The sequence below is a fragment of the Oryctolagus cuniculus genome, chromosome 7 (genome assembly GCF_051225735.1).
Source record: "Oryctolagus cuniculus isolate XC-2025 breed Fujian yellow rabbit chromosome 7, ASM5122573v1, whole genome shotgun sequence".
In the NCBI taxonomy this organism is placed as follows: domain Eukaryota; kingdom Metazoa; phylum Chordata; class Mammalia; order Lagomorpha; family Leporidae; genus Oryctolagus; species Oryctolagus cuniculus.
In genome coordinates this window covers 119,577,323-119,603,908 of record NC_142873.1, presented here as the reverse complement: position 1 = coordinate 119,603,908, position 26,586 = coordinate 119,577,323, and the positions used below count along the sequence as shown (strand labels likewise).

At 50.7% G+C, this 26,586-nt stretch overlaps 1 protein-coding gene across 18 annotated transcripts in view; it reads left to right on the top strand.

Moving 5' to 3' along the window:
- Positions 1 to 23,666, top strand: part of TCEANC2 (transcription elongation factor A N-terminal and central domain containing 2) — a 73,123-nt gene extending 49,457 nt beyond the window's left edge. For 4 of the 18 annotated variants that reach the window (XM_089300584.1, XM_002715968.6, XM_089300590.1 and 1 more), the window contains one exon: positions 3,929 to 4,958. In XM_089300584.1, the coding sequence (XP_089156710.1) occupies positions 3,929 to 4,117 (189 nt within the window). In that variant the 3' untranslated portion in view covers positions 4,118 to 4,958. Of the gene's footprint in view, positions 1 to 3,928; positions 4,959 to 12,101; positions 12,309 to 15,258; positions 15,824 to 22,323 lie in introns of those variants that run through there. The other 14 variants (XR_016211015.1, XR_016211016.1, XM_089300582.1 and 11 more) reach the window with 11 other exon arrangements.
- The last annotated feature ends 2,920 nt before the right edge of the window (positions 23,667 to 26,586 follow it).

The window sequence follows — 26,586 nt, the reverse complement described above, 5'->3', positions numbered from 1 at the left end:
GGCCTCAAACTGTACCCCCTGGCTTTGACCAGCTCTCTCATAAATGTATTCAAGTGGTCAAAAAGAAGTGTGGGCAGATATGTACAAATTCACTCATGCTACTGGAAAACCCACACAAAGTTTGCTTTCAGCAGCTATTCAACTCAACAAGTGTTTTGTAGGGATCTGCTGACTACCAGGGGAGAATACAAACAAATGAGTTGCATTCTGTATTCTATTAAAGCCTACTATGTTCTGGCTGAGAGCCTGTAAGGGACTAACTAAAATTAGTTAAATCAGAGACAGTGGCATTAGCAAGTGTATAGACACTCAAAATATGAAGTGGTTAAATCTAATACAGGAATCTGGGTGGTTTCCATGCAAGAAATGGCAACTGGACTCACCTTGTAAGATGGGTAGGATTTTGCTAACAAGAAAATACACATAAAATCAAAACATATAAAATAGGAATTTTATCTGCTACATACATGATGTTATTGAAAGAGCAGGAATGGAGAGAGATGCATGTATGGAGAAAGGACATTTATGTAATAAATATTTATTGAGCACTTACTGTTTACCAGTACCTGTGGTAGACATAGGAGATTTATAAATGGATTCAATGTGGTGTGGGCCCTAGAGACACAAGCATTCCCCTGAAGAAGGTAGACAAATAGTTACAAAACAGTGTGGGAAGTTCTGCAGTTAGGATAACCACATGAAGAACTCCTTCCCCTGCTTTTAAAGAGCTTACAGATGGCAGCCATCACTGCTTGATTATGGCCATTTCCCACTAAATCCAAAATCCTTGAAGAAGCACAGCTCTAGGTGATCATGTTTTATGTTTTTCCCCCAGAGATGGCCGGTTCATCCAAGATTGGACAACACACAGGCACAGGCAGATAAGGAAGACAAATCAGATTCTCTGTGTCTGAGAAGTAGGAACCAGGAAATACCAAGAAAACAACTTGAAACGGAAGGGATGTTGAAGGAATTTTGAGGAAGCAGAGCTGTTGGTTAGAGAAGATGTGTACACTAGGGGGAGGGCAGTTAGAACTGTTAGTAATACCCACAGAGAAGAGCCAAAGCATGTGAGAAAGAGACCAGGCAGATCAGGAGAAACACAAAGAAAGGATCTGGGTCCCTCAGTAAACCCCTAGGTTCCTTGCAACATTCCTGTTCCCAATCCCATTTACATAGTTATATCTCATAGAAAAAAAATTTTTTTCTCAAAGTCTTGGTGAGCCTCTGGTCCTTTCACCAAAGGGGTTTACCTGAGGTACCAGGTTAGGACACACTGGAAGGGACTCATCTGCTGAGTAGGTTTGTATTACCCAAAGGCAGTTATAAATTAGGCATTCTTCACTTTGTAAGTGACTTAACACATGGCACATGAATCATTTTCCCTTGTGATTTGCATTTTAATGTCCCATATTTTTCTCCATTCTGACTGGTCCTCCCTTAAGAAGAGGCATGCATGAGAACTGTCATGTGCCTGCTTCCTGTTCCCACCACGCTGCTGGTCCTGCACCTGTCACGCTGCCCCATGGTTCCCTGGACTGCCTATTTGTCTTTTATGTTAGGACATTTTATCAAATGTCAAGTGACCTTTTTTGGGGGAGGCATATTTTCTTTTTAAACTTTGCTTTTTATGTAGAAGTACAATATATGTATGGAACAGTACACAAAACAGAGATGAACAGCTTAGAGAATTCGTCATGAAGCAAACACCCAGATCCTGTTCTGTCTCCAGGTCTGTGGTTAAACATTGCCTCCTGGAGCCAGGTGCTGCCCTTGTGAGTTGGGCGGCTTTGCTGTAGCTGCTCGCCAGCATTCGCACCTCTCTTTTTTCCTGGCACTTGCTCAGCGCTGTTACAGTCCCCGCTTCCATCTCTGTCTCCTACCCACCGCCCACCCCAGGGACCCAAAGGCCAGGCCTTCCTTGGTCACTGCTTGTTCCTTGGCCTAAGCGCAGAGCTTGGCACAAAGCAAGTGCTAGACAAATACCTGAATAAGTGGCTGAGGTCAGGAAGGAAGGAATGGAAGAAAAAAGAAATGAGAGAGAACTTTTCAGGAAGTTACTACCAACAGAGACAAATGCAGTATATAGACCACATCATGGTTTCTGATAATAATGAGGAAGCTCAGGTCATCGTGGCAGTCTGGAGAACTATCCGTCCTTTGTGCTGGGGTGTTTTTATTAGGCTGTTTGCCTATGTTTTGACACACAGGCAGAGTGTGGTTCCTAAGGAAAAGTATACCTTGCCAACGGAGCATGTGCTGGTGCATGGGCAGTGCAGCACACAGCTTGGAGTGCTTAAGCTGGGCCATGGCCAGCACTGGGGAGGGGGAGAGCGGGGATGGTCCTAGAGAGGAAGGTAGGTTTGGGATGCCCTGACAAGTAGCCTGGCCTGGCCACAGCATATGAGCAAAATCCCAGACCTGGCTTTGCTTCCGTCTGTGACTCAGGATAGCTTGGGGCTGAGGCAGATTAATTACCCTAGAATTTCCTTTTTTTTTTTTTTAATTTATTTATTTATTTATTTTGACAGGCAGAGTGGACAGTGAAAGAGACAGAGAGAAAGGTCTTCCTTTGCCGTTGGTTCACCCTCCAATGGCCGCCGCGGCCGGCGCGCTGCGGCTGGCGCACCACGCTGATCCGATGGCAGGAGCCAGGAGCCAGGTGCTTTTCCTGGTCTCCCATGGGGTGCAGGGCCCAAGCACCTGGGCCATCCTCCACTGCACTCCCTGGCCACAGCAGAGAGCTGGCCTGGAAGAGGGGCAACCGGGACAGAATCCGGCGCCCCAACCGGGACTAGAACCCGGTGACCGGGACTAGAACCCGGTGTGCCGGCGCCGCTAGGCGGAGGATTAGCCTAGTGAGCCGCGGCGCTGGCATTACCCTAGAATTTCTAGGGATCCCATCCCCTTGGCCTGCTCTGATCAGCTGAACCTACAGGGGTCGCTCTAAATTCAGCCCATCTCAGCTGGACTATTGAGGGGGTAGTAAGTGTAGTGAAAGGGAGGAAACATGAACTTTTGCAGCCTGGAGTCTAGGTCCCCGTTTCACTTGTTTCTTAGTAGTTGTAAGACCTTGACCCTTCACCTTTGAACCAGTTTCCTTATCTGTAAATGTGATCCTAAGAGTTCAAGCATTAAATGTGAAAAATGGAGGGCTGGTGTTGTAGTGACAGGTTAAACTGCTGGCTGCGATACCAGCATCTCATGTGGGTACCAGTTTGAGTCCCAGCTGCTCCACTTCTGCTCCAGCTCCCTGCTAGTGCATCTGGGAAAGCAGCAGAAGATAGCCCAAGTGCTTGGGCTAGCCCACGTGGAAGACCGGGATGAAGCTCCTAGCTTCTGCCTGGCCCATCCCCAGCCATTTTAGCCATTTTGGGGGTGAACCAGCAGATGGAAGTTTCATTCTCTCTCTCTTTCTCTCCCCCACCTCCCTCCCTCCCTCTGTAACTCTGTCTTTCAAATAAATAAAATAAATCTTACAAAAAGTGATTTATAAACTGCTCTATGCACATGTAAGGATCCAGACCTAGCATTTCTAAAATGCTATAAGGGGTTAAAAGGCACCTTAAACACACACACAAAGTATAAACTGTTACCCTGATTTATTACTCTTGGTCTTCATTTCCTGGTTGGTAAAGTACAGGGCCCAGTACCCGTTGCTTAGTTCAGGCCAGTTTCCTGTTATAATGGCAAATATTACCACCCGGCAGGGGTTGTGAATGAGGTCCCTGTCACAAAGCACATGGCCTTGTTCCTTAATTGCCAGGGTGGAATTAATTTGCTCTTCCTGTTTCTCTTGTGACAGGAAGTAGATGTCCTTGAATTTCACTTGATTAATGGAGGCCTCTGAGCAGAGTGCTCCAGCCTCTCTTGCTTTTAATCCTTATGCAATGCAAGGACCTAATTTGATAATTTTGCTGTTTTTTAGATGGATCACCTACTGGTTGAAAATATTGAGCGGGAAACGTTTCATCTCTGCTCCCGCCTCATTAATGGGCCATACCGGCGGACGGTGAGAGCTCTGGTCTTCACATTAAAGCACCAAGCTGAAATCCGGGCTCAGGTGAAGAGCGGCTCGCTGCCGGTCGGCACGTTTGTACAGACCCACAAAAAGTGACCCGGGGACGGTCCCAACCCTGGGCCAGGCAGAGAGGAAATGGGCCTCTCTCTGCCATTCAAAGACTCTTTTGAGTTTGGGTGATGGCTGGTGAGGGCTGTGCTAAATTTTCCCATGGTGCCATTCCTTCAGAGGGAGGAAGCAGAGAGCCCTGGGAGACAGGCCTGCAGGAACATGCTTCATTAGCTGTAGCATGCTGCCGCTGCCTAACAGGACGCACACTGGCTGTCACTGGGAAGCGCCGTACGGTTGCCGTCACCCAACACGGTGAAAGGGTGATGGATTTCACTGTGAGTACGCCAAGGACACCTCTAAACTTCCCCATGTCAGGCAGATGAAGTTACTGCTTTATTTCCCCACCCTGCAGGTAACTGAAACTCAATTACTGCTGCTGCTCACTCGGTTCCATCCCCCTGAGTTTAGATAGCTCTGGTGCCTCTCAGAACTCCCCTTCGCTTCTCTTTGCTCTACCCCAGGGGTGAGCCTGCCAGAGCCAGCACACTACCCTTCTTTCCAGAGCTCACTTATCTGAACGTTTCAGCTCTCCCTGGAAGACCTTCCGCGTTGGTCTTGGAGCCCCCATGCTGTGGCTTCTAATGAGGAGCTGGCCTCCAGCTCCCCCCACCTCGGGGTTGATTTGAATACGGCGGCCGCTCTTGGTCTGGGGCTCAGTGGAAGATACATAATGAAATTTCTCTTGAAATGAATTATTGCAGTCGAAAAAACTACATCCATCCATAATTTAAAATGAAGTACCTCTATATGGGCCTGTTTGAACAATTATGTAAATGATACTTGGTTTTTAAAAATAATAAACTGGGTTTTTTTTCCTAAAACAAAAGGAGTGGTTTGTGCATTTAAAAGTATTTTGAGTTGAGAAAGGGTTAAGTTAGTGAAATTGAAGAGTGATGGGACAGAAGTGTGAGGGAGGTAATAACCCAGGGAGGGATTTTAGATTAGAGGAGACCAAAGCAAATCTGTAATCTAAAAAGAAGCCAGTGGAGAGGGGGAGATTTAAAATCCCCCAAAAGAAGAAAGGGTTGAGAAGCAAGAATAGATGAGAAAGGGCTAACATTATTGTCTTAGCTTTCCCAGTGCTAGGTACTTTTCCTAAGATGATTTGCTAACATTTACGTGGATCTTTTTATATTGCTTAAAGTCCTGTTTCATTCTCTCACCTGCTCCGTGAAGGCAGCACTGTTTCAGCTTTTTAGATGCACTCATTTGTTCAGCAGCCGTTTGCTGAGTACCCATTTCATGGTGCACAGGGGCTGCTGAGCAGGAGCTCCACGCCAGCCCCTGAGGCTCCCCCAGCAGAGGCATCTTGCTCAGCTTCCCGCTAGAATAATAGAGTGGGTACCATGTGCCAGCACTGTGGTAACCTTTATACCCAATTAGGGATGAGAAAAGGGCGGCTCAGAAATGTATGGTGACTTACTCAGGACTCAGATAGTGCGCTACAGCTCTGAGATTCAGAACCCAGGTCTCTGACTGTAGACAGTCTCCTTGGTTGATTTAATCCATCCTTACAGTTTCTTTTTTAAAAATTTATTTTTACTTATTTGAAAGGCAGAATGACAGAGATCTTCTGTCTACTGATTTCACTCCTCAGTTGCCTTTAACAGCTGGGGCTCAGACAGGCCAAAGTGAGGAGCCCACAACTCCATCTGGGTCTCCCATGTGGGTGGCAGGGACCCAAGTACTTGGGCTCTTACCTACTGCCTTCCAAGGTGTGCATTAGCAGGAAGCCAGATTGGAAGCAGAGTAGGGACTTAAACCCAAACACTCTAATATGGCATGCAGGTGTCTTAACTGCTGAACCAAACACCTGCCCCCAGCTCATATCATATGGTGATACTCTAGTTTGTATCTTTAGCCCAGACCTTTAGCCCTAGTTTCAGATGCTATCTCCTGGATGTCGCAGGGACATCTAAGATGTAACATGTCTTCTCTCAGTCTTCAGGTAGGAACCCCAGGGAGCTCAGCAGAAACCCACATCTACTCACAGCTAGCCATGTCCTAAACATTTTATTCCCCAAATACATTGGGATCTCCTGCCTCTTCATCTGTGCTATCACATCAGGACTTGCCCAGAAGACTACTTTACCTCCTAACTGCTCTCTCTACCCCAGTCTTGCCCTCTTCACAGTTGCCTCTCCACACGATAAACAAACTGACATGGCAAAATTAGAGACCCCAGGCTGGTGGTGTGGTGAGCAGATTAAGCTGCTGCTTGTGACACCAGTTGCCCATGCTAGAGTGTGGGTTTGAGTTCCAGCAGCTCCACTTCTGATCCCGTTGCCTGCTAATGTGCCTGGGAAAGCAGAGGAAGATGGTCCAAGTCCTTGGGCCCCTACCACCCATGTGGGAGATCTGGAGTTCCAGACTCCTGGCTTCAGCCTGGGCCAGACCCTGACCGTTGCAGCCATCTGGGGAGTGAAACCAGCAGATGGAAGATCTTTCTCTCTCTTTGCTTCCCTCTCTATCTCATCCTGCCTTTCAAATAAATAAATAAATATTTAAAGTGAAAACATACAAATACAAAATTAGTGATCCATCACTTCTCCACTGAAACCCATCCGTGGATCCCTATCACATGTAGGGTAAAATATAAGCACCTTAACCTTGGTGTACAGGGCTGTCTATGATCTAGGCTAATTTTACTAAGAATTAATATAAAGGTCTCCTCCCTCGCCATTCTCACCTCTTTCCAAGCTCTGTCCCCAACTTGACCCTCTGTCTTCACGAGGCTGCTTGCAGTTTCTGACTGCATCAGATTTCTTGAAGCATCTGAGCGTTGTCATGTGTTTCTGCTTCCCTAATTCCTTTTCTGGCCCCTGCTGTAAAAGCCTTGTGTTCTGCTGTACCTGTGTTCCTTGCTTATGCTTAGGACCCTGTCTCCCACTAGACTAACTTCCTTGAAGTCAGAAAGCCTGTTTTACTGGGTATCTTAGGCACTTGGAACGTATTTGTCCATAGAGTAGCCCACAGATACATGTGGAATTTACTGACGTCCAGATGTCTGTGCTCTTCTTTGTTCCCCACTTAGTCTGTTATCCACAGAGTAACCAGAATGAACCTTTAAAAATGTAAGACAATCATGTCTTCCTTGCTTATAACCTCCCAGAGGCTTCTATCTCATTTGGCATAAAATCCTGAGCTCTTACTGTCTCCTCCAGGACCCAGAGTGATGTAAGCCCTGGCTGCCTCTTTGATCTCATTTTCTGACATATTCGTTCATTCTCTCTCTCTCTTTCAGATTTATTTATTTATTTGAAAGAGTTACAGAGAAAGGGAGAGACAGAGAGAGAGAGAGAGATCTTCCATTGCTGGTTCACCCCCAAGTGGTCACAATGACCAGGGCTGAGCCAGACCAAGGTCAGGAGCTTCATCTGGGTCTCCCAACATGGATGGCAGGGACTCAAGCACTTGGGCCATCCCCTACTGCCCTCCTGGGTCATCAGCAAGGAGCTGGACCAGAAGTGGAGCAGCCGGGACATGAACTGGCGCCCATATGGGTTGCTAGCATTGTAGGCAGCAGCTTTACCAGCTACACAACAGCTTCCCTGCTCTCTCCCTACCTCACTCCCCTGTGGTCCCCTGGTTCCCTTGCTGTTTTACATGTGCATCCTAAGCATGCTCCTTCCTCGGGGCCTTTGAACTTACTGTTGTGATTTCAGTGCTCATTTCCCAGATGTCTAATTTGCATGATCCTCCCCTCACGAGATTCAGGGTTTTGATTTCTCTTATCAGAACAGCCTCACTAATTACCCTAACTAAAATTACCCTCTCGACTACCCTTTAATACTCCACCTTGCTTTATTTTTCTTCAGAATGTTTAGTACACTTTGACACACAGAAATGGAGACACAGAGAAAGATTTTCCATCTGCTGGTTCATTCACCAGATGGCTACAAGAGCCAGCACTGGGCCAGGCTAAAGCCAGGAGCCAGGAGCTTCATCGGGTTCTCCTATGTGGGTGGCAGGGGCCCAAACATTTGGACCACCTTCTGCTGCTTTTCCCAGACATTAGCAGGGAGCTGGAACTGGATCAGAAGTGGAGTAGCTGGGACACAAACCAGTGCCCATGTGGGATGCCAGCATCATAGGCGTCAGCTGTACCTGCTACACCACAACGCCAGCCTCACATTTATATTTTGTGTATCCCTCCACTTTAACAATTGGAGCTTGATGAAAGCAGAATCTTTGGTTCCCTGCCATAGTCCAGTACCTGGAATACAGCTTGATACATTCTAGGTCTCCTTAACTATTGATTGAATAGTTGAATGACTGGTTATGTGGTTGTAAGACAAAGCCATGTAATCTAGTCAGGGAATGTTTCCTGGAGTAGGTGACACCTGTGTGCTGTCCTAAGGGCAGTAGTAGTTCATGGGAGGGTGTAAGTGGACGCCTGGCAGGGAGAGCAGGGTCTGCAAAGACTCAGATGGAGATAACTGGAAGCTGATCAATGTGGCAGTAGAGGAGGAACACACAGGAGTGGGGCTGGAGCTGAGGCAGGAGAGAAAGGCCAGGCCTAGGCCCAGGACCAGATTGGAAGGGACTTGAGAATTGGGTAAAGACATTGGGGCTGACTCCAAGCAGAAACTGGTCAGGTTTGTGTTAACAGGCTTTGTGAAGAGAAGCTGGGGCAGGAAGAGAGACTGGACATAGGAAGCCTCATAATCAATCAAAGAGTTTGCTAACTTAGGAATCCAGAGTAAGTTGAAAACAAAGCGCTCTCTGGCTGAAAGTCTTCAGTGGTGATGGTTAGAAAGTAGAGTGATTGCAGAGATGTGCTTTGGAGATTTGGAAAGCAGGCCGTGTTGTTTATGGCTGTTTTCTTCTTGATGCGTCTACAGAATTCCCATGATCACTAATGGAGCTATTCTGAACACTTGCCGAAGGGGAGGAGCCTTGCAGACATCCTTGCCCACCCAATAAGAAGCGCCTTGGGGCCCTAGCCTGTTAAAAATGAAAGAGATGTGCCTGAAATGGGCAGAGAGGTATTCTGGGGCCTCTGAGTTACCTGTAAATCTAGGCGTGAACCCATGTTTTCCAAGTGTGCTCAGTTTCTGGAGGAAGTTTGGGAAAGTAAACACCATCAGAGTTGGCATGGGCAGTTCACTGATGCTTTTCTTGCAAGTGGTTAAATTGGAGCTCCTTGTCTTTTGGTAGAGACTGAGTCTATCTTTGTTCATACACTCAACAAATAGGTGTTGTTCATCTTGTGTGTTAAGGACTGGCAGTGGGGAAACACCAGTGAAATTTGATTTTCATGCTTGAGGACCTGTTTGGTGGGGAGACAGGCGCACCAGTCAATAATTAGGGCATAGCATATTGGGTGTTCTATAGACGTTTATTTAAAATACTGAGAAAATGCAGAAAGGAGTGACCAACACTGCCCTGAGAGGAGGAAAGTACTTATGTAGGAGATCATGTTTGAAACAAGGCGTAAGGGGCCGGGAGCAGTCTGTGTACAAAAGCAGAGTGAAGATCATGGCTAGTTTCAGTAAAGGCAAATAGCACAAGGAAACTGAAGAATAGATTCTTCCGAGTGGTGGTGAGAAATGGAGCAGAGCAGTCACCAGGGCCTGGAGGGCTTCATCAAGGAGTTTGGCCTCGACCTCCAGAGGATGGCAGTCTGTGAAAGTATTTGAGGAGGCCAGGGCCTAACAAGATGTGTGTTTCGGGGCCAGCACTGTGGGGTAGTGGATAAAGCCACCGCCTGCAGTGCCGACATCCCTTTGGGCGCTGGTTCAAGTCCCGGCTGCTCTACATCCGATCCAGCTCTCTGCTATGGCCTGGGAAAGCAATGGAAGATGGCCCAAGTCCTTGGGCCCCTGCACCTGTGTGGGAGGGGCTTCTTGCTCCTGGCTCCTGGCTTCGGATCAGCACGGTGTCAGCCATTGCAGTCATCTGGGGAGTGAACCAGTGGATGGAAGACCTCTCTCTTTCTCTCTGCCTCTTCCTCTCTCTAACTCTTTCAAATAAATAAATAAATCTTTAAAAAAATTAAAGACGTGTGTTTCAGAAGCATGAGAATGTTCTTGTACAGATACCTAAAAAAGTTTGAAACATTAAAAAAAAAAATTTAAAGGAAAGCAAAGAAACACTTGAGAGTCAGTAAATTAAAGTGTGTGGGTTTGTGGTTTTTTTTTTTCTTCTTCTTCTTTTTTTGACAAATGAAGTTTAGAGTTGCCCGAACAGGTATCATTAAAGAGTTCCAGATTTGAAAAATGGCAGGAGGCCCAGATAATGCATTTACTGTGTTTATTGGTGAAGGAACAGGCAGCTGGCCTTTTTTCATTTATAGAATATAATGTTCTTAAACTTGTGCCTGTCAACCTTGGTTTGCTTTTGCTGCTGCCTCAGGCCCCAGGGCCTCACTATGAGATTTGTAATGTGTTTTGGATGCGTTTATCACAGCTCGATGGGGCGAGGGCTCAGTTTGTTACTGCCCAGTCTTGCCGTCAAAGGGAGTCCATCCAGAAAACAAGGATTTGGGAGCTTCGATTAGTTTAAGTAACACTGCCATGATTTCAAAGGAAAGACCATTTGATCGAATGACATTGTGTTTTCTTTTAAATCAACCAAAATGACATGATGCTGTCAGGGATAGACTCACCCGTAAGCAGAGGAGACCAGTTTCAAGAGCCAAGAAGACTGTGGTACCCATTCAAGTGCTGTTTTTCCGTCTTGTGAAAGTCACTCATTCAGTGTGCATGTTCCGAGTTCCTACGTGCCAAGTACAAGGGTCACAGGGATAAGTAAGGCCGTCTCTGGCCTCAGGGAGCTTCCAGTCTAGTGAAGGAGACAGACAATAAGCATTATGACTAACAGGAATTCAAAGGAAAGGAAATCAGAAAGCCAGTAAACATTAAAAGATGTTCAGCCTTGCTGGTTATCGGGAAAATGGCAAAGGATTCATGCCATCCTTCAAGACCTAAAGGATTCGGGGGCAAGGGGGTCCTGTAGCCCTCTTTTTTTAAGATTTATTTATTTATTTGAAAGAGTTACAGAGAGAGGAGAGGCAGAGAGAGTGAGGTCTTCCATCTGATGGTTCAGTCCCCAAATAACCACAATGGCTGGAGCTGCGCCGATCCAAAGCCAGGAGCCAGGAGCTTTTCTGGGTCTCCCACAGGGTGCAGGGGCCCAAGGACTTGGGCCATCTTCTACTGCTTTCCTAGGCCATAGCAGAGAGCTGGATTGGAAGTGGAGGAGCCAGGTCTCAAACCGGCACCCATATAGGATGCCGGTGCTTCAAGCCAGGGCGCTAACCTGCTGCGCCACAGTGCCGGCCCCTCATAGGCCTCTTTTTCAGTCATTGGTCTGCTCCCCACAGAAACTAGTAGGATCCTGAAAGGGGATTACAGCAGAATCCACCGAGCAGTAGTTCCTGTGGCAGCTGTGCCAATGCGGCATCTTTCTCGAGTGTGTCAGCATGTTCTCAGGTACGTGTATGTTGCTATTGATGTGAATGAATTCCTTTCCCTTCCCTGCCAGAAAGGAAAGTCAGAAATCGTTCGCATTTGCTTGCAACAGGCCGAGTACATTCCCCGTGCTGCCTAGGGCTGGCTCCCTTGCCCTCTCACAATATGGTGTGAAGAGATCTGTGCTGCCTAGGCATTGTGCAGAACGTCTCACTGCTGCAGCGTACTCTGGGCCAAAGGAGCGAGAAACAGCAAGTATCTTAGAAGCCTGAATGAGACACGTGCTTTCCTGAGAGGGTGAGGAAACCCCGTGAAAATTCAGGGGCCTGATAGACCAGTAACATTTTTTAGGGGCCAGTGGACTCAGATATGCGAGGGACATTCTCTCCAAAGTAAAAGACAAATGAGAACCAGCAGGTGGGAAATCTGTTTGTTAAATAAATAAGTGAGTCTTGGGACGTGTGTTGTGGTGCAGTAGGTTAAGCTGCAGCCTGCAGCACCAGCATCCCACGTGAGCACTGGTTTGAGTCCTCACTGCTCTGCTTCCTCTCCAGCTCCGTGCTAACACACCTGGGAAGATCAAGATGGAGTTCCTTTCTCTTGGCTTCAGCCTAGCCCAGCCCTGGCCGTTGCTATTTGGGGAGTGAACCAGCAGATGGAAGATTTCTCTTGCTCTTTCTTTCTCTCTAACTCTGCCTTTCAAATAAGTAAGTAAGTAAATAAATAAATAAATAAATAAATAAATCTTAAGGAAAAAAAAAGACAAATGATTCCGTACCCCACTCCCACCATTAGGAAAACACACATGAGTGCAGGGGCCTGAGGACTTGGGCCATCTTCTACTGCTTTCCCAGGCCAAAGCAGAGAGCTGGATCAGAACTGGAGCAGTTGGGACTCGAACCGGTGCCCATATGGGATGCTGGCACTGCAGGCATCGGCTTTACCCGCTACGCCACAGTGCTAGCCCCTTTGATTACTTTTTAATGCTGTGTATTTGATAGGATTTCATTACAAGGAAGCTGATAATATAATCATTTACCTTATTATTATTATTATTATTATTGTTATTTTGACAGGCAGAGTGGACAGTGAGAGAGAGAGACAGAGAGAAAGGTCTTCCTTTGCCGTTGGTTCACCCTCCAATGGCCGCCACGGCCGGCGCACCACGCCTATCCAAAGGCAGGAGCCAGGTGCTTCCCCTGGTCTCCCATGGGGTGCAGGGCCCAAGTACTTGGGCCATCCTCTACTGCACTCCCGGGCCACAGCAGAGAGCTGGACTGGAAGAGGGGCAACCGGGACAGAATCCTGTGCCCCGACCGGGACTAGAACCCGGTGTGCCAGCGGAGGATTAGCCTACTGAGCCGCGGCGCCAGCTTACCACATTATTTTTCATCATTCTGTCTTAGAAATCTTTTAAAAGTTTGCTTTTATTCAAGAGATTACCAAACTACATAGTGTTTGAGATGCCACAGGTGTTTCCCCTGAATTTATGTTTGTGCTGTCCATGAGGGATGCTGTGTTGACAGTCTTCTTTGGAACCTTACTTCTGTGACTGTCAGTAGTTTTCGTAGTCCAGACCTTGGGGTGGGTTCCTGCCTTTGCCTTTGAGCTCATTAGCTTATTGGCACTCAAACCTCAAAAAGTTTGACCATGTGTGAGCTCCTGCTTGGGAAGGGACCTGTGTACCTTGATATTCTGAGAGTGTGGACGTCATAGAGCCATTAACTTAACCTCTTGGGAAGCAATCTTGACCTTGAGGGGTCAAGACAGTGGTTCCCGGTCAGGGCGCAGGAGTCTGTCCCGGTTACCCCTCTTCCAGGCCAGCTCTCTGCTGTGGCCAGGGAGTGCAGTGGAGGATGGCCCAGGTGCTTGGGCCCTGCACCCCATGGGAGACCAGGATAAGTACCTGGCTCCTGCCTTCGGATCAGCGCGGTGTGCTGGCCGCAGCGCGCGGCGGCCATTGGAGGGTGAACCAACAGTAAAGGAAGACCTTTCCCACTATCTCTCTCTCTCTCTCACTGTCCACTCTGCCTGTCAAAAAAAAAAAAAAAAATGAACTACATGGTCTGCTGATGGTAATAGGCTTCATGCTTTTGATTTGTTTCATATGCTACTGTTTACTTTTTTTATGTGTATACAAAGCAGACATGTACAAAGATTTTAATTACAACATGGTTGATAATAGTAAAACTTCAGAAACAGTCTAAATGTACATTAGAAAAAAAGAATGAATAAAGAAATTGTAATGTATCCAGATTCTGGAATACTGTGTAGCAAAAAAAAAAGTAAATTTAGGCTGTGTAACAGCATTGGCCAATAGAAATATAATCCACATCACATATGTAATTTTAAACTTAAGAGCCACATTAAAAGTAAAAAGAGGAGCTGGCAGTGTGGTGCAGTGAGTAAAGACACCACTTGCAGTGCCGGCATCCCATGTGAACACTGGTTTGAGACCCAGCTGCTCCACTTCCAATCCAGCTCTCTGCTATTGCCTGGGAAAGTAGTAGAAGATAACCCAAGTCCTTGAACCCCTGCACCTGCGTGGGAGACCCAGAAGAAGCTCCAGGCTCCTAGCTTTGGATTGGCCCAGCTCTAGCCATGGTGGCCATTTGGGGAGTGAACCAGTGAATGGAAGACTTTTTTTTTCTTTCTCTCTCTCTCCCTCTCCCTCTCCCTCTCCCTCTCTGTAACTCTACCTTTCAAATAAATAAATCTTAAAAAAAGTAAAAAGAAACATAAATGAATTTTTAATAATATATTTTGAGCCAAATATACTGAAAAGTGTTACCATGTCAACATGTAATCAATATGAAAATTACTGAGATATTTAATATAGTTTAATGTTTATTCATTTAAAAATTTACTTGAAAGGCAAAGTAGCAGAGATGGAGATCTCCCATTGCTGGTTGGATATGCCCTCCGCAGCCAGGGCTGGACCACCCCAAAGCCGAGCTCTCCATGCAGGTCTCCTGTGTGGGTGGCAGGGACCCAAGTACTTGAGCTCTCACCTGCTGCCTTCCAGGTGCATTAGCAGGAAGCTGGATCAGCAGCAGAGGTGAGACTTGATCACAGGCAGACAGTGTGGGATGCAGACATCTCAAACAGGGGCGTAACCTACAGTGCTGCAACACTCCCCTCTATATTCTTTAGGGGAAAAGTACTTGTCTCTGTGTTTATTTTATAATACATCTTAGTTTGACCTGTCTGTATTTTCAAGTGCTTATAGCCACACGTGTGGCTACTATATTCGATAGTGGAGATCTGTAGGTACTGACGTGGAAACATACTTTTAAATGAAAAAGAAAAGGAAGTTGCAGTACCATATGTATAATATGAACCATTTATGCAAGGAAAATGCTGTTTCCATAGTGGGGAAAAAGGAAAAGATATGTACAGATATATGTCCAATTTAGAGAGAGGTTTTAGAAGAGAAAGGTGTTATTGGTTTGTTGTGTTTTTTTGTTTGTTTGTTTGTTTGTTTTTGGTGGGGGGAGAGTCATTCTCTCCTTATCTAAACGTTTTGTGATAACTTTTGACTTACAAAAGGTGGGGTTCCTGTATACTCCACATCTGGTATCCACTATTATTCACTATTATTAACATCACACCTTAAAGTGGCCATTTGTCAAAATTAAAACCCCACCCTTGATGTATTCCTGTTAGCCAGCTTTCAGCAGTGTTCCCACTAATGCCCTGTTCCTGTTCCAGGACTCGGCTGGCCTTGGCCGTCACGTCTCTCTGATCTCCTGCTCCATGACCATGTCTCACTCTTTCTTCCCATGGCCACAAGTACTTGGTAGACGGGCCCTAAACTTGAGCTTGAGGATTTCCCTCTGACTAAATTGGGATTATGGGTTCTAGGGAAGAATACAGTGGAGGTAAGGCACCCTTCTCCTCACGTCATACTGGGTATGTGGGCACACAGTAACCACCTGACCTAATCACCGGCAATGCTTGGTCAAGGTGGTGCTTACAGGCACGTTTCCATGGTGAGTTACAGTCCACGCTCGGTGCTTGATTCCTTGGAAGGAAGTCTAAATCCAGACTGCACAAGGGCTGGGCGGGCTGGGGCCCACCACGGCTCCCCTCCTGCAGGGTAGAGCTGGGACCTCCTTCAGCTATTTGGAACCGTCTGTCCGGAGGATTTGCCCTCTCTCCCTCACTTAGTTAGATAATTTATGTCCATGTGAACTCATTGCTGCGTTTTATACACTGCGATCTGATTCTTGTCTTCACGGGGAAGACAATTCATGTACTGCTTATTTTTTAATCGGGAAAATATACAGATAACAGTGGCAGGTGAGAAACAGGTCCTGACAGGTCCTGTGATTGGCAAGATTTCTGCCTCTGTACCTCTCTGTGGCTGTCTGTGAGTAGGGTAGCAGTCGGCTTCCTGCTCTTAGACGCGCGGCCTTTGAGGAGCTGCTTCCCCTCTCCCCATGTGAGTTCCCCCTTCAAGTAAGGGGATGTTTCTTGAAATGGCCTCAGAGGTGGAGAAGGGGGTGAATGTTTGTTGTTTATGAGAGTCCAGGTATTTTGTTGCCTATTCTTAGACCTTCAGTCCTTAATGGTTATCTTCTTTTATTTATGTTGGAAAATGAGCTCGGAGCTAATAGCCGTTGAGAACATCTCATAAACATGATCAATATTTATATCCCCTATCCCAGCCCCAAAGAGTTCTCCTTCCCTGCGCTCTCGCCCCTCTAAGTGGGAGTTAGTTTTCCTCTTCCTCAGCTTGATCTTCATGGCTGAAATCTAGCCTGAGGCCTGGCGCTCAAGAGCTCGCCAGCCAAGTACCTGCCGGCTTGTTTGGCCTCCCCCTTGTGCCTCTCGCCCACTGATGCCACAGACACTGCTGCCCTTCACAGCCTGTTGTGAGCTGAATTGGGCCCTCCCCCAAATTCACATATTGAAGTCCTAACCCCCAGTACCAGGGCATGAGGCCCTGTTTGGAGGTAGTGTGTTATTTTTATTTTTAAAGATTTACTTTTATTTATTTGAAAGTCAGAGTTACACAGAGAAGGAGAGGCAGAGAGAGATTGCCCGCAATGGCCGGAGCTGTTCTGATCTGAAGCCAGGAGCCAGGAGCTTCTTCTGGGTCTCCCACATGGGTGCAGAGACCCAAGGACTTGGGCCATCTTTTACTGCTTTCCCAGGCTGTAGCAGAGAGCTGGATCAGAAGTGGAGCAGCTTGGTCTCAAACTGGCGCCCATATGGGATGCCGGCGTTTCAGGCCAGGGCATTAACCCTCTGCGCCACAGCGCTGGCCCCTGGAGATAGCTTCTTGACAGAGGTTCTGTCGGTAGACCCGAATCCTGTGTGGCTGGCAGCCTGGTCGCAGGAGGCGAAGACACAAACACGGCGGGAACGCAGCCGGCCACAAGCCAGAGAGAGAGGTCTGGGGAGAAGCCAAAGCTGCCAACATCCTGATCTCCAAAGCTGTGAGGAAGTAAATTTCTTGGCCTAAGGCACTCAGTCTGTGCTCCTGTGTTATGGCAACTCTCATAGAAACCAGTACCCACTCCCGCAAGTGGCAGTGCTGGCTGACCACCCACTCCTCTGAGCCACGCCCAGTGGCAGGTCCGCCCAGGAACAGGAAAGGGGCACGCGGTGCAGGGTGGAGGAGGAGCCTAGTCTGGAGGGAGGCAGGAAAGGCTCTGCAGATGCTGATTTTTTAAGATTTATTTATTTATTTGAAAGAGTTACACCGAGAGAGAAGGGGAGAGAAAGAGAGAGGTCTTCATATGCTGGTTCACTCCCCAAATGACCCAAGCACTTGGGCCATCTTCTACTGCTTTCCCAGGCCATAGCAGAGAGCTGGATCGGAAGTGGAGTAGCCAGGACTCGAACCGGCACCCATATGGGATGCTGGCACTGCAGTCGGCAGCTTTACCCGCTACGCCACAGTGCTTACCCCAAAATGCTGATTTTTTAACTGGGCTTTAACAGGTACCAGGTAGCCAGGCCCAAGGGAGGGTGTGTGCGACTGCGTAGGCTGAGGACTGTCTAAGAAGAGGGAACAATAAATCGTGTGATAATGGCGGTAGCCAAGCTATAGGAAGAGGAAGAGTAGCCTCACGTGAGACAAGAGCAAAGCGGGGCCCCGGATGCTGGGGCGGGGAAGCTATGCTTGGAGAAGTTCAAGGATTTCAGGACGAAGGAACTCCTGAGTAATAATCTGGCTCCACATACCAGGGGCTTACTGTGGGGGCCCCTGCTTGTTAGCAACAAATACGGAGCACGTGTTACACGCGGGCCAGTGTGTCTGCTCTCCCCTCCACCCAAACGGGACTTCCATGGCAGACTGCGTCAGGTGCATCTCTGAATCCCCGGCGGAGTCTGGTCCGCCCAGGAACTCGACAAACACTGAATGAGCAAATTTGAACAGCAGGCAGGACCGGGAGCCAAACCCTCCCTCAGCCACGGTTACGCCTGGCTTGGAAGCCGGACCCTCTCCCTGCAGGCACCGCACGCTGTCCTGCCTGACGCGGAGTGAGACTCTGGGGAAGCCCGAAGGCTGGTGCGAATCCGAGCCAGAGCACACGCGGCCTGTGGCAGTGTCCTCCGGAGGCGAGCAGCCCACGTGGCCTTGGGATGCACGCTGGAGGCCAGCCCACAGCGGCCTCCAGGCCAGTACTTGTGCTGATCCAATGTTGGTATTTGTCAGAGGTATTACTGTAGGGAGCCCATGTGGCCGAGGGGGCTCCAAGCCCCGGCCACCTTGCAGTGAGCAGCTGCCACACGCTAGACGGTTCTAGGGCCTCACACACTTTATCAGTCTCACTGCCACTGCCCAGCGTATCCCTGCTCAGTAATCACTTCGTCCCCCTGCTGGAGCCTCGGACCTGGTCTCCTTGGGGGCCTCTCACGCCTGCCATAATCAGTTCTCCCCATGCAGCAGTGGCCACGGTGAGCGCAGGGGCACGTCCCGCCGCTGCCCTGCTCAGAGCCCTCCGTGGCTCCCACCACTCTCTGCATAAAACCCTGTTTGCCTGCGCTTCAGACACGAGTACCCTGCGCTCTGGCGCTGTCTCCATGTTGTCTGCAGACACGCCGGGCTTTGTCCCTCAGCCTCGCTGCCTGTGCCCCATCCTTGGGGCATTTGCATCCGCTCTTCCCTTTGCCCAGCACACGCTGGTGGTCTCATGGGGCCTCCTTGTCCTTCCGGCCCAGGGAGAGTTGTTCCACCGCCACTGTCTCCAACGAGGCCCACCCAAGGCGCTCTCTGACACATCAGGACTTCGGGACTCACCATAGTCACTTATCCGTTCCTCTGCTTACTTCTTTGGCTTCTTCCCCACAAAGCACACACTTCCTGGGAGTAGCGACCTTGCGTGTCTCTCCAGTGCCCGGCACCAGGTATAGCCTGGACAGGGCCCAGCGCAAATGCGCTGAATGAATGTGTGGATGCAAGGGTGGGCCCGGACCCATCCCCCACTCCACAGCTGGGCCCCTGGAGGGCACGCAGCCCAGCAGCACAGCTAATCCAGGTGCACGTGCCAGCAGATGGTGTGGAGCCCACCGGGAAGCACAGCTTTTAGCAGTCGGAGTTGCTTTTGCTCAAAGTAGAACAAATGTAAACACCGACCCCCTCCTCGCGAGGGGACAAGGCAGAGCGCCATTAGTTACATTCAGATTCTCTCTGCCACAGTCCAGAGCCATCCTCCTGCTTGGGGTGCTGCTCGGAGGGGCCTCGTGGGACCTGAGACTGGGGGCTCTGTTGCCCAGCTGCCTGGTGTAGCCCTCACAGCAGCCCAGCACACTGTCCACTAGTGTTGTCCTCATTCCATACATGCAAAACCGATGGCTCCACGAGGCTCTGGGACTGAGCCAATAGGCCACAGAGACAGGCTGTACCAGCGACTGGCGGACAGTGCGGCCCTCCTGGTGGGCCCGCCTCCCTCTGCACTGAAGCTGCCCTGCCCTGGTTCTCTGGCTCCTGCCCGGGCTCCACCAACACAGAGCCAAGTGGAAGGCAGGTGTGCCCTGGCTGAGAAAGGCCACTTGTCTTCAGCTCCCTACTTTCTCTTCAGTTCCATCAAGGAGCATTTAGCTTTGGGAGGGGTCCTTTCTCACAGAGTTCTTTAAAAGTCACTGTATAGGGACCAGTGTTGTGGCATATCTGGTTAAGCCTCCACCTGCAATGCCAGCATCCCATATGAGTGCTGGTTCCTGTCCTGGCTGCTTCACTTCTGCTCCAGCTCCCTACTGTGCCTGGGAAAGCAGGAGAAGATGGCCCAAGTGCTTGGATCTCTGCACCCACGTGGAAGATCCAGAGGAAGCTCCTGGCTTCTGGCTTCAGCCTGTCCTAGCCCTGGCTGTTGCGGCCATTAGGGGAGTGAATGAGCAGATGGAATCTCTCTCTCTCTCTCGCTCTCTCGCTCTCTCACTCTCTCGCTCTCACTCTGTGTGTGTGTGTGTGTGTGTGTGTGTGCAACTCTGACTTTCAAATAAACCTTTTTAAAAAAATCAGTATAATATTGTGTCTAATTAGGTGCCAAGGTTGTCCTAAGTGCTTTACATGCAATTTCTCATTCTTGAAATTCCATTAATTTGAACAAAGAACCCTATACACATTGCTTAAAAAAACAAAGGTTGGGACTGGCCCTGTGGTATAGTGGATAAAGTCACTACCTGCAGTGCCGGCATCCCATATGGGTGCTGGTTTGAGTCCCAGCTACTCCACTTCCAATCCAGCTCTCTCTTACGGCCCAGGAATGCAGTAGAAGATGGCCCAAGTCCTTGGGCCCCTGCACCCGCGTGGGAGACCCGGAGGAAGCTCCTGGCTCCTGGCTTTGGATCAGCACAGCTCTGGCTGTTGTGGCCATCTGGGAAGTGAACCAAGCGAATGGAAGACCTCTCTCTTGTTCTGCCTCTACCTCTCTGTAACTCTCTGCCTTACAAATAAGTAAATAAGTCTTTAAAAAAAAAGATTACCCAAAAAAGTCAGTCTTCCTCCCTGTGCCCCTGTGTGCCTTCCCAAGACCACACTGTGACCAGGTCCTTGAGCGTCCTGCAGAGAGTCTGGGAATGTCTCATTTAATCCTCTCAACATCCCTGTAGGTAGGTGTTACAAGTATGTATGCATTTCAGGGTTTTTTGGTTTTGGTTTTGTTTTTGCACCAAAATAAGCTTATCTTTTAATTTCACTTTCTGTGACCTTTTCGAAGTTCCCTGTATGATCCTTGTATTACCTCCGGGACACTGAAGCTCAGAGCCAGGATGCGGCTTTTCCAGCACCTGTCAGCCTCCAGCAGCAGAGCTGGGGTTGAGCTACAGAAGGGGTGACTCTGAGGTCGGTGCTGGGGCCTACGCTGTCCCTACAGGAAGAACCGGAGGTTGCGTTGAGATACGTACACCAGGCCGTAGGCGGGACTCCTCGCTATGGGGCTTTTGGTGCACACACTGATCATGCAGTTGAAGAATTTGAATTTATGACCTGCTGTAGACCTTCAAGGTTAATGACAATTTCGGGTGTTACAGTCCCCATGGCGCCTAGTCCTTGCCTGCCCCCTTGCCCCTGTGTGCCCATGGTTTGCCACTTGTAGGCATCAGCTCAGACCAACTGCTCTATATGAACAGGGTTATGTGAAACGCAGAGGAGGCAGGGCACAGCTCTGCAGCTGTAACACGGTTCTGCTTTTACTGCCCCTCTGGGCTGCCGGCCTGGGGCGGCTGGCTCCTGTCTGGGCCTCAGTGTGTTCACTTGTGAAATGGAAAGAATTTCTTTCGATTCAGAAGAGTTGGGGTGTCCTCAGGTGATGTAATGAAGGCCAGATGGCAATAGCAAATATCAGCTTGTAGTAGCAATGAAGTTGGAGTGAATCTGGGAGCCTCTACGTAAAACAAGCTGACTTGATCTGCCCGCCACTTCCCACCCCACCCACCATCTTGCATTTGTAAAATCAGGAGTCTACAAAATCCTTTTTGTCCATTGTCTCATTAGTCCTTGCCTCATCCCTGTGAGGTAGGAAAGATCACTTCGTTTCGGATACAGAAATTGAGATCCTAAGAGGGGAAGTGATGCGCCCAAGGCCACAGGGCCACTGGGAGGTGGTCTGGTACCCTGCCATGTCACTGCCTGCCCCTGCCCCTGCTGAAAACCTCGGCCACTGGCTAGAGCCCGTACCCCTCCACTTGGCACCTTAGCTTGAGGCTCTCAGGGACCTGGCCCCAGGGTCATCTCCCAGCGCAGCCCTCTGCACTGCAGTCCTTCTAAACCTGCCTTTGCAAGGGCTTCTTCCTCTGTACCTGACGCTCCCTCTGCCAGGGCTCCTGGCCGACTCCTCCCATCCTTTGCTGATTCCCCCGTGTCCCTGTGACAGGTGTCTGCATTGTTGTCATCATCACTACCAGTCATTTCCCAGCGTGGTTCAGAGCCCAGGCTCTGGAGCAAAACCCCAGGCTTGGGTTTGAAGCCTGCCTTAGCCACTCGTCATTAGCTAAGTGAGCCTGGACGAGTTCTTTAACACCCGGTGCTCTGGAGGTGTCTTCTCGGCTCAAGCATCAGGGTAGCTCCTGGGCTTACGTAGGAGTAAATCGTAGAAATAGAGTAACAAGCACAGGGCCTGGCCCAGGTCATTACTATTTTCTGCCACTTGTATTCAGTGATGCCTGCTCTCTACTGGTGCCTGTGCTGGGTGTACCAAGCTCTGGTCTGAGAACCAGGGAGGGACCCAGAGGAGGGGAGAGGGGGGTGTGACCCCTCCATGCCAGTGTGTTCCTTCTGTCCAAGCCCCAATTTGTGTAAGTTGTCCATGTCTGTGTCTGCAGGCTTTGAGGAGCAAGCACCACCCCACCACGACTCCTGGGCCTCCTATCTTCCAGCCCATTGGGTGTCTGCACCGTGGGGAATGACCGTGGCAGCTCCGCCTTCTCCGTGTGAACCCCAGGGACAGGCTGTCCCAGAGCACGAGCAAGAGCAGCTGCACACTGTGTCTCCCTGGGCTGCTTCCCCGGCTGCGATTTACGGGCTCTGCCTGTCACAGAGACCCTGCAGGCTCAATTACAGATCTGCGTCCAGGCCCGGCTGGGGCAGGAACCTGCCTAGCTTTTCCAGGTGGCACTGAGGGAGAGCCAGGGGCCCTGTCAAACGTGGGACCTCAGAGAGCCTGGGGCCGGTGCAGCCGCCTGGCTTGTCACACATGAGGGGACTGAGGCCAGACGCAGGAAGATGCTCTCAAAGCTCCCAGCAATGGGACGTCTGATGGGGGCCCCTGAGTACCATCGAGGGAGCTGCTCTACCACGTGACCCAACTGCTTGCTCCTGTAACAAAGATGTGCAGCATGGAGACTTGCATTGAAACTTAAACCAGAAGCAAAGCGTTGCATTTCCATACACCAAGACCATCTTCTGTCCCCAGAAACCCAGTAGAAATGTTGTCAGATGTAGCCTCATATTTTATGGCTTCCTAAGCCTGGGTTACAAAATTTTGACCCGAAAGACAGTGACCCTGAACCCCTGCCTACGTAAGCAAGAACTTACCCATCTCCAGGGGTCCCTAATTCTTCCTGGGAGTCCCCAAGAATAGCCACAAACCAGCCTATCAGCTGCAGTCACCATGAGGTATTGCAGGTCTCCTCTCCAGCTCAGCCTCCTCCTCCATCAGTATCCTGGACCAGCCCTCGGAAGTCGTCCCACTGCAGCTGCTGGTGGTGATGTCTACCACGAGGACAGTGTCGGGGCCGAAGGGGTCACATCCTGGTGTCCACACCGCCTTTTCTCTGGGCATGGCCACCCACGGGTCACAGGACTGGGCCTGAATGCCCAGGTCCCTTGAATGTATTGCAGACTTGGGCATCATGCTGTAGCAGGTTAGGCTGCCCCTGGGGCACCCACATCCCATACCAGAGATGCCACCTCCACTCGGCCTCCCATCCAGCTCTCTGCAAATGTGCCCCCTGGGAGGCACGAGCTGATGGCTCAAGAACTTGGGTCCCTGCCACCCATGTGGGAAACCCAAACAGAGTTCCTAGTTCTTGGCTTGGCCCAGCCCTGGCTATTATGGGTATTTGGGGGGTAAAGCAGCAGATGGAAGACTGTTTCTCTCTCTCTCTCTCTCTATCTCCCCCCCACCTTGCTCTGTTTTTCAAATAAATAACATTTAAGGAACAGATGCAGAGAGGAGTCTGACCTACCTGCTCCCCCTCTCCCTGGTGGATTGGGGATCCCTGGCCAGACTGCCTCACCTCTCTGACCCTGAGCAACCTCAAGTGGCCACAGGGAGATAGCAACCACCAGTAAGGGTTGTCATGGAAATCACGTGAGAGCATGTGTGCAATGCCTGGCACACAGTAGGTGTTCAGTGAATGGCAGGCACCATTCTTATTATACTCTCCGAGGCGGGTTCCCCAGGAAAGGAAACAAGGATTTCAGACAAGTGGTTTCAGAGGTGGTCAGGAAAAGCACCTGTAGTAGTGTTTGAAGGTGAGACAGGGCGGGGAAGAAGCCAACACAGGATGTGTTAGCAGATTTCTGCTGTACTCAGCCAGGGCTCGACTCCACTAAGGACTTCTGGACAATGGCGCGGAACGTGCCCCAAGGGGCGGGGAGTAGGGGTGTGCATCTGGCGGTCGTTGACTGGGGTCTGCCATCGGGGAATGGGTGTTAGCTCCCTGGTACTTTCCTGCGTGCAGGCAGGCCAGGCCTGAGAGGCACTGAGGCCAGAGAAAACCCTCGGGCAGAATCACAGATCAGCATGCACAGGAACGGGGAACAGCAAGGGGCACAGGACACCCCCAGCATCTGCTACAAGCACCAAGTAGTGTTGCCTCATCTGAAAGACGAGCTGCTAACAGCCTGGGGCCCATGCCAGGGGGCTGGAGGCTGCTTGGGAGCTAATTGAAGCCAGCAGCAGCAGCTGCAGGCTTCTCCCAGGCCTCGGCCCTCCCACCCAGCATCCCCTCCCAGATTCCGAATGCTGACTGTGAGACCGGGCTGCGTCTCGCTGGTCCTTGGTGTCTTTTCCTTTCCTGTGGGGAGTTCGGTCAGCTCTCAGGAGTGCCTTAACTCACATGGCTTTTTGCTTTGAGCCTCCCAGCACCCCTTGGGAGGAGACAGGCAGGAGAACCAGGGTCGGTCAGAGGCCAGCACCTGGGCGCTTGGTAGCCGTGCAGGCCTGGGGGTGGGACTGAATCAGCAGCTGGGTGGGAAGGAGCTGTGCTGGTTAACCCAGCCCTGCAGGGCTCTGACCCTGCACACGCTCAGGCCTGAGGCCAAGGTAGGACTGTGAGTGACAGGCAAAGCGGGCACGAGCACCTGTCTTTTTGAGCCATCGATGCAGTGCAAACCCCGGTTTCCAGTGCTCCTGGTGCCTCCCAGCTTCTCCCGGGTGCCTTCCCCGCTCCCAGCCCATGTGCCTGCCTGGGGCTTACGGCAAATCTCAGCTGTGGGGAGGAAAGAAACCATCTCGGAGCCCTGAAAATCCTGGCAGAGCAGCTGGAAGCTTGACTCTGTGCACCCACCTCCTTCCCTGGGCCACTTGAAACCTCCGTCCGCACTCCCGAGGCAGGAGCGCTTCCCCTGCAGGGCCAAGGGCCTCGTCACAGCACCAAGTGGGCACCGCTCATCTCCACAAGCAGCCGCCGTTCACCTCCCTGGGAGGGGAAGGGATCAGCCAGGGCCTCTCAGCCAGATGAGGCCTCCGGGCCAGGGCCCAGCCACGTGGAGGAGGCCTCCCAGCTCACTGTCTGCTGCCCACAAGGGTCTTGAGACTGCCCCGGCTTCACCCCAGTCTGCAAGCCTGACGCTCACTGGGCGCCATGGTTCCTGGCCGTGCCAGGCCTCAGCTGGGCAGTGGGGCACAGAAGTGGGAAGCAGCCTCGGCTGTTGTCCTCATGCCACTCACCGAGCTGTTCCTGGAGCAGCAGGTTGGTCCCAGTGGCAGCTCCTAGCCAGCCCTCCACAGGGCACTCCCTCTGCCGCCTGACTGTGGCCAGCACCCCCACTCCCGGCTTCTCCCGGGCCTCAGCCCTCCAACCCACCATCCCCTCCCGTATTCCAAACACATGGCCTTGCCTCCCAGGCCATGAAGGAATAGAAGCATCCCATGGGCTCCCTCAGCTCCCCTCTCCCCCGGCAGGTGTGCCCCCTGCTGGGCTCTCTGGGATGGAGGTGCCATCCAGGGCCCTATGACAGGAGGGTTCTCCACGTCAATGTCCCCACCCACCCCCTTCCTTAGCTTTTCCCAGCAATATCGAAAAGCACCCAAACCCTCTCATCCTCAACACCAAATCCTAAACAAACCAATCAAACCTCTGCCTGCCTCCATTGGCAACCCCACCCCACCCCCGGCCCCTGCTCTTCGCAGCTGAGCTCTGCAGGGCCCCGTGTCTGGCCCTGTCTCCGGCTCCTCACCCCCACACCCTCCTTGACCCGGCTTCACCTGCTGGGCCACCTGTGCTGACCTCAATCCCACACCAGAGTCCAGGCTGTCGTCCTTCCCCGGCTGACAGCTCTTGAAACCTGCTCCTTCCTGTGCTTCTAACATCCTAACTCTCTGGCTTTGGGGGCCCCTCGTCGTTCATCCAATCAGGATGGGAAGGACTGTATGTGTGGGTCCCCGTGCCTGGGTCTGATGACAAAGGGATGAGCTAGACGCTGAGGACCTGCCTTCCGGAGTTCACGGTCTGACGGCCCCAGCCCTTCCTGTCTCCCCAGCACACTCCTGACTGTGCCAGCTGCGTGCTGATGACGCCGGGCCCCCACCTCCCTCCTGCACCTTCTCCCAGCTCCACGCCCACACCTCAAGGGGCCACAAGCAACTCTGACTTGCAAGATCCCAGCCAGACTCAGATTCCGCTCTGATTTTCTCGGAGAAGGCCACCATGGAATTTACAAGCCACAGACTCGGGAGGCGTTTCTCACTCCTCTCTTTAGCTTCCTTCCCTTCCAACCACCTGCCCTAGGCCTGCACCGCTGAGCCACCCCCAGCTCATCTTCCTGGTCCCTGTAAACCATTGCACGGACACAGATGGAGCAAGAGTGACCCTGACCGGCCACTGTCCACCAGGGCGTGAATGGAGGAACAAACAGCG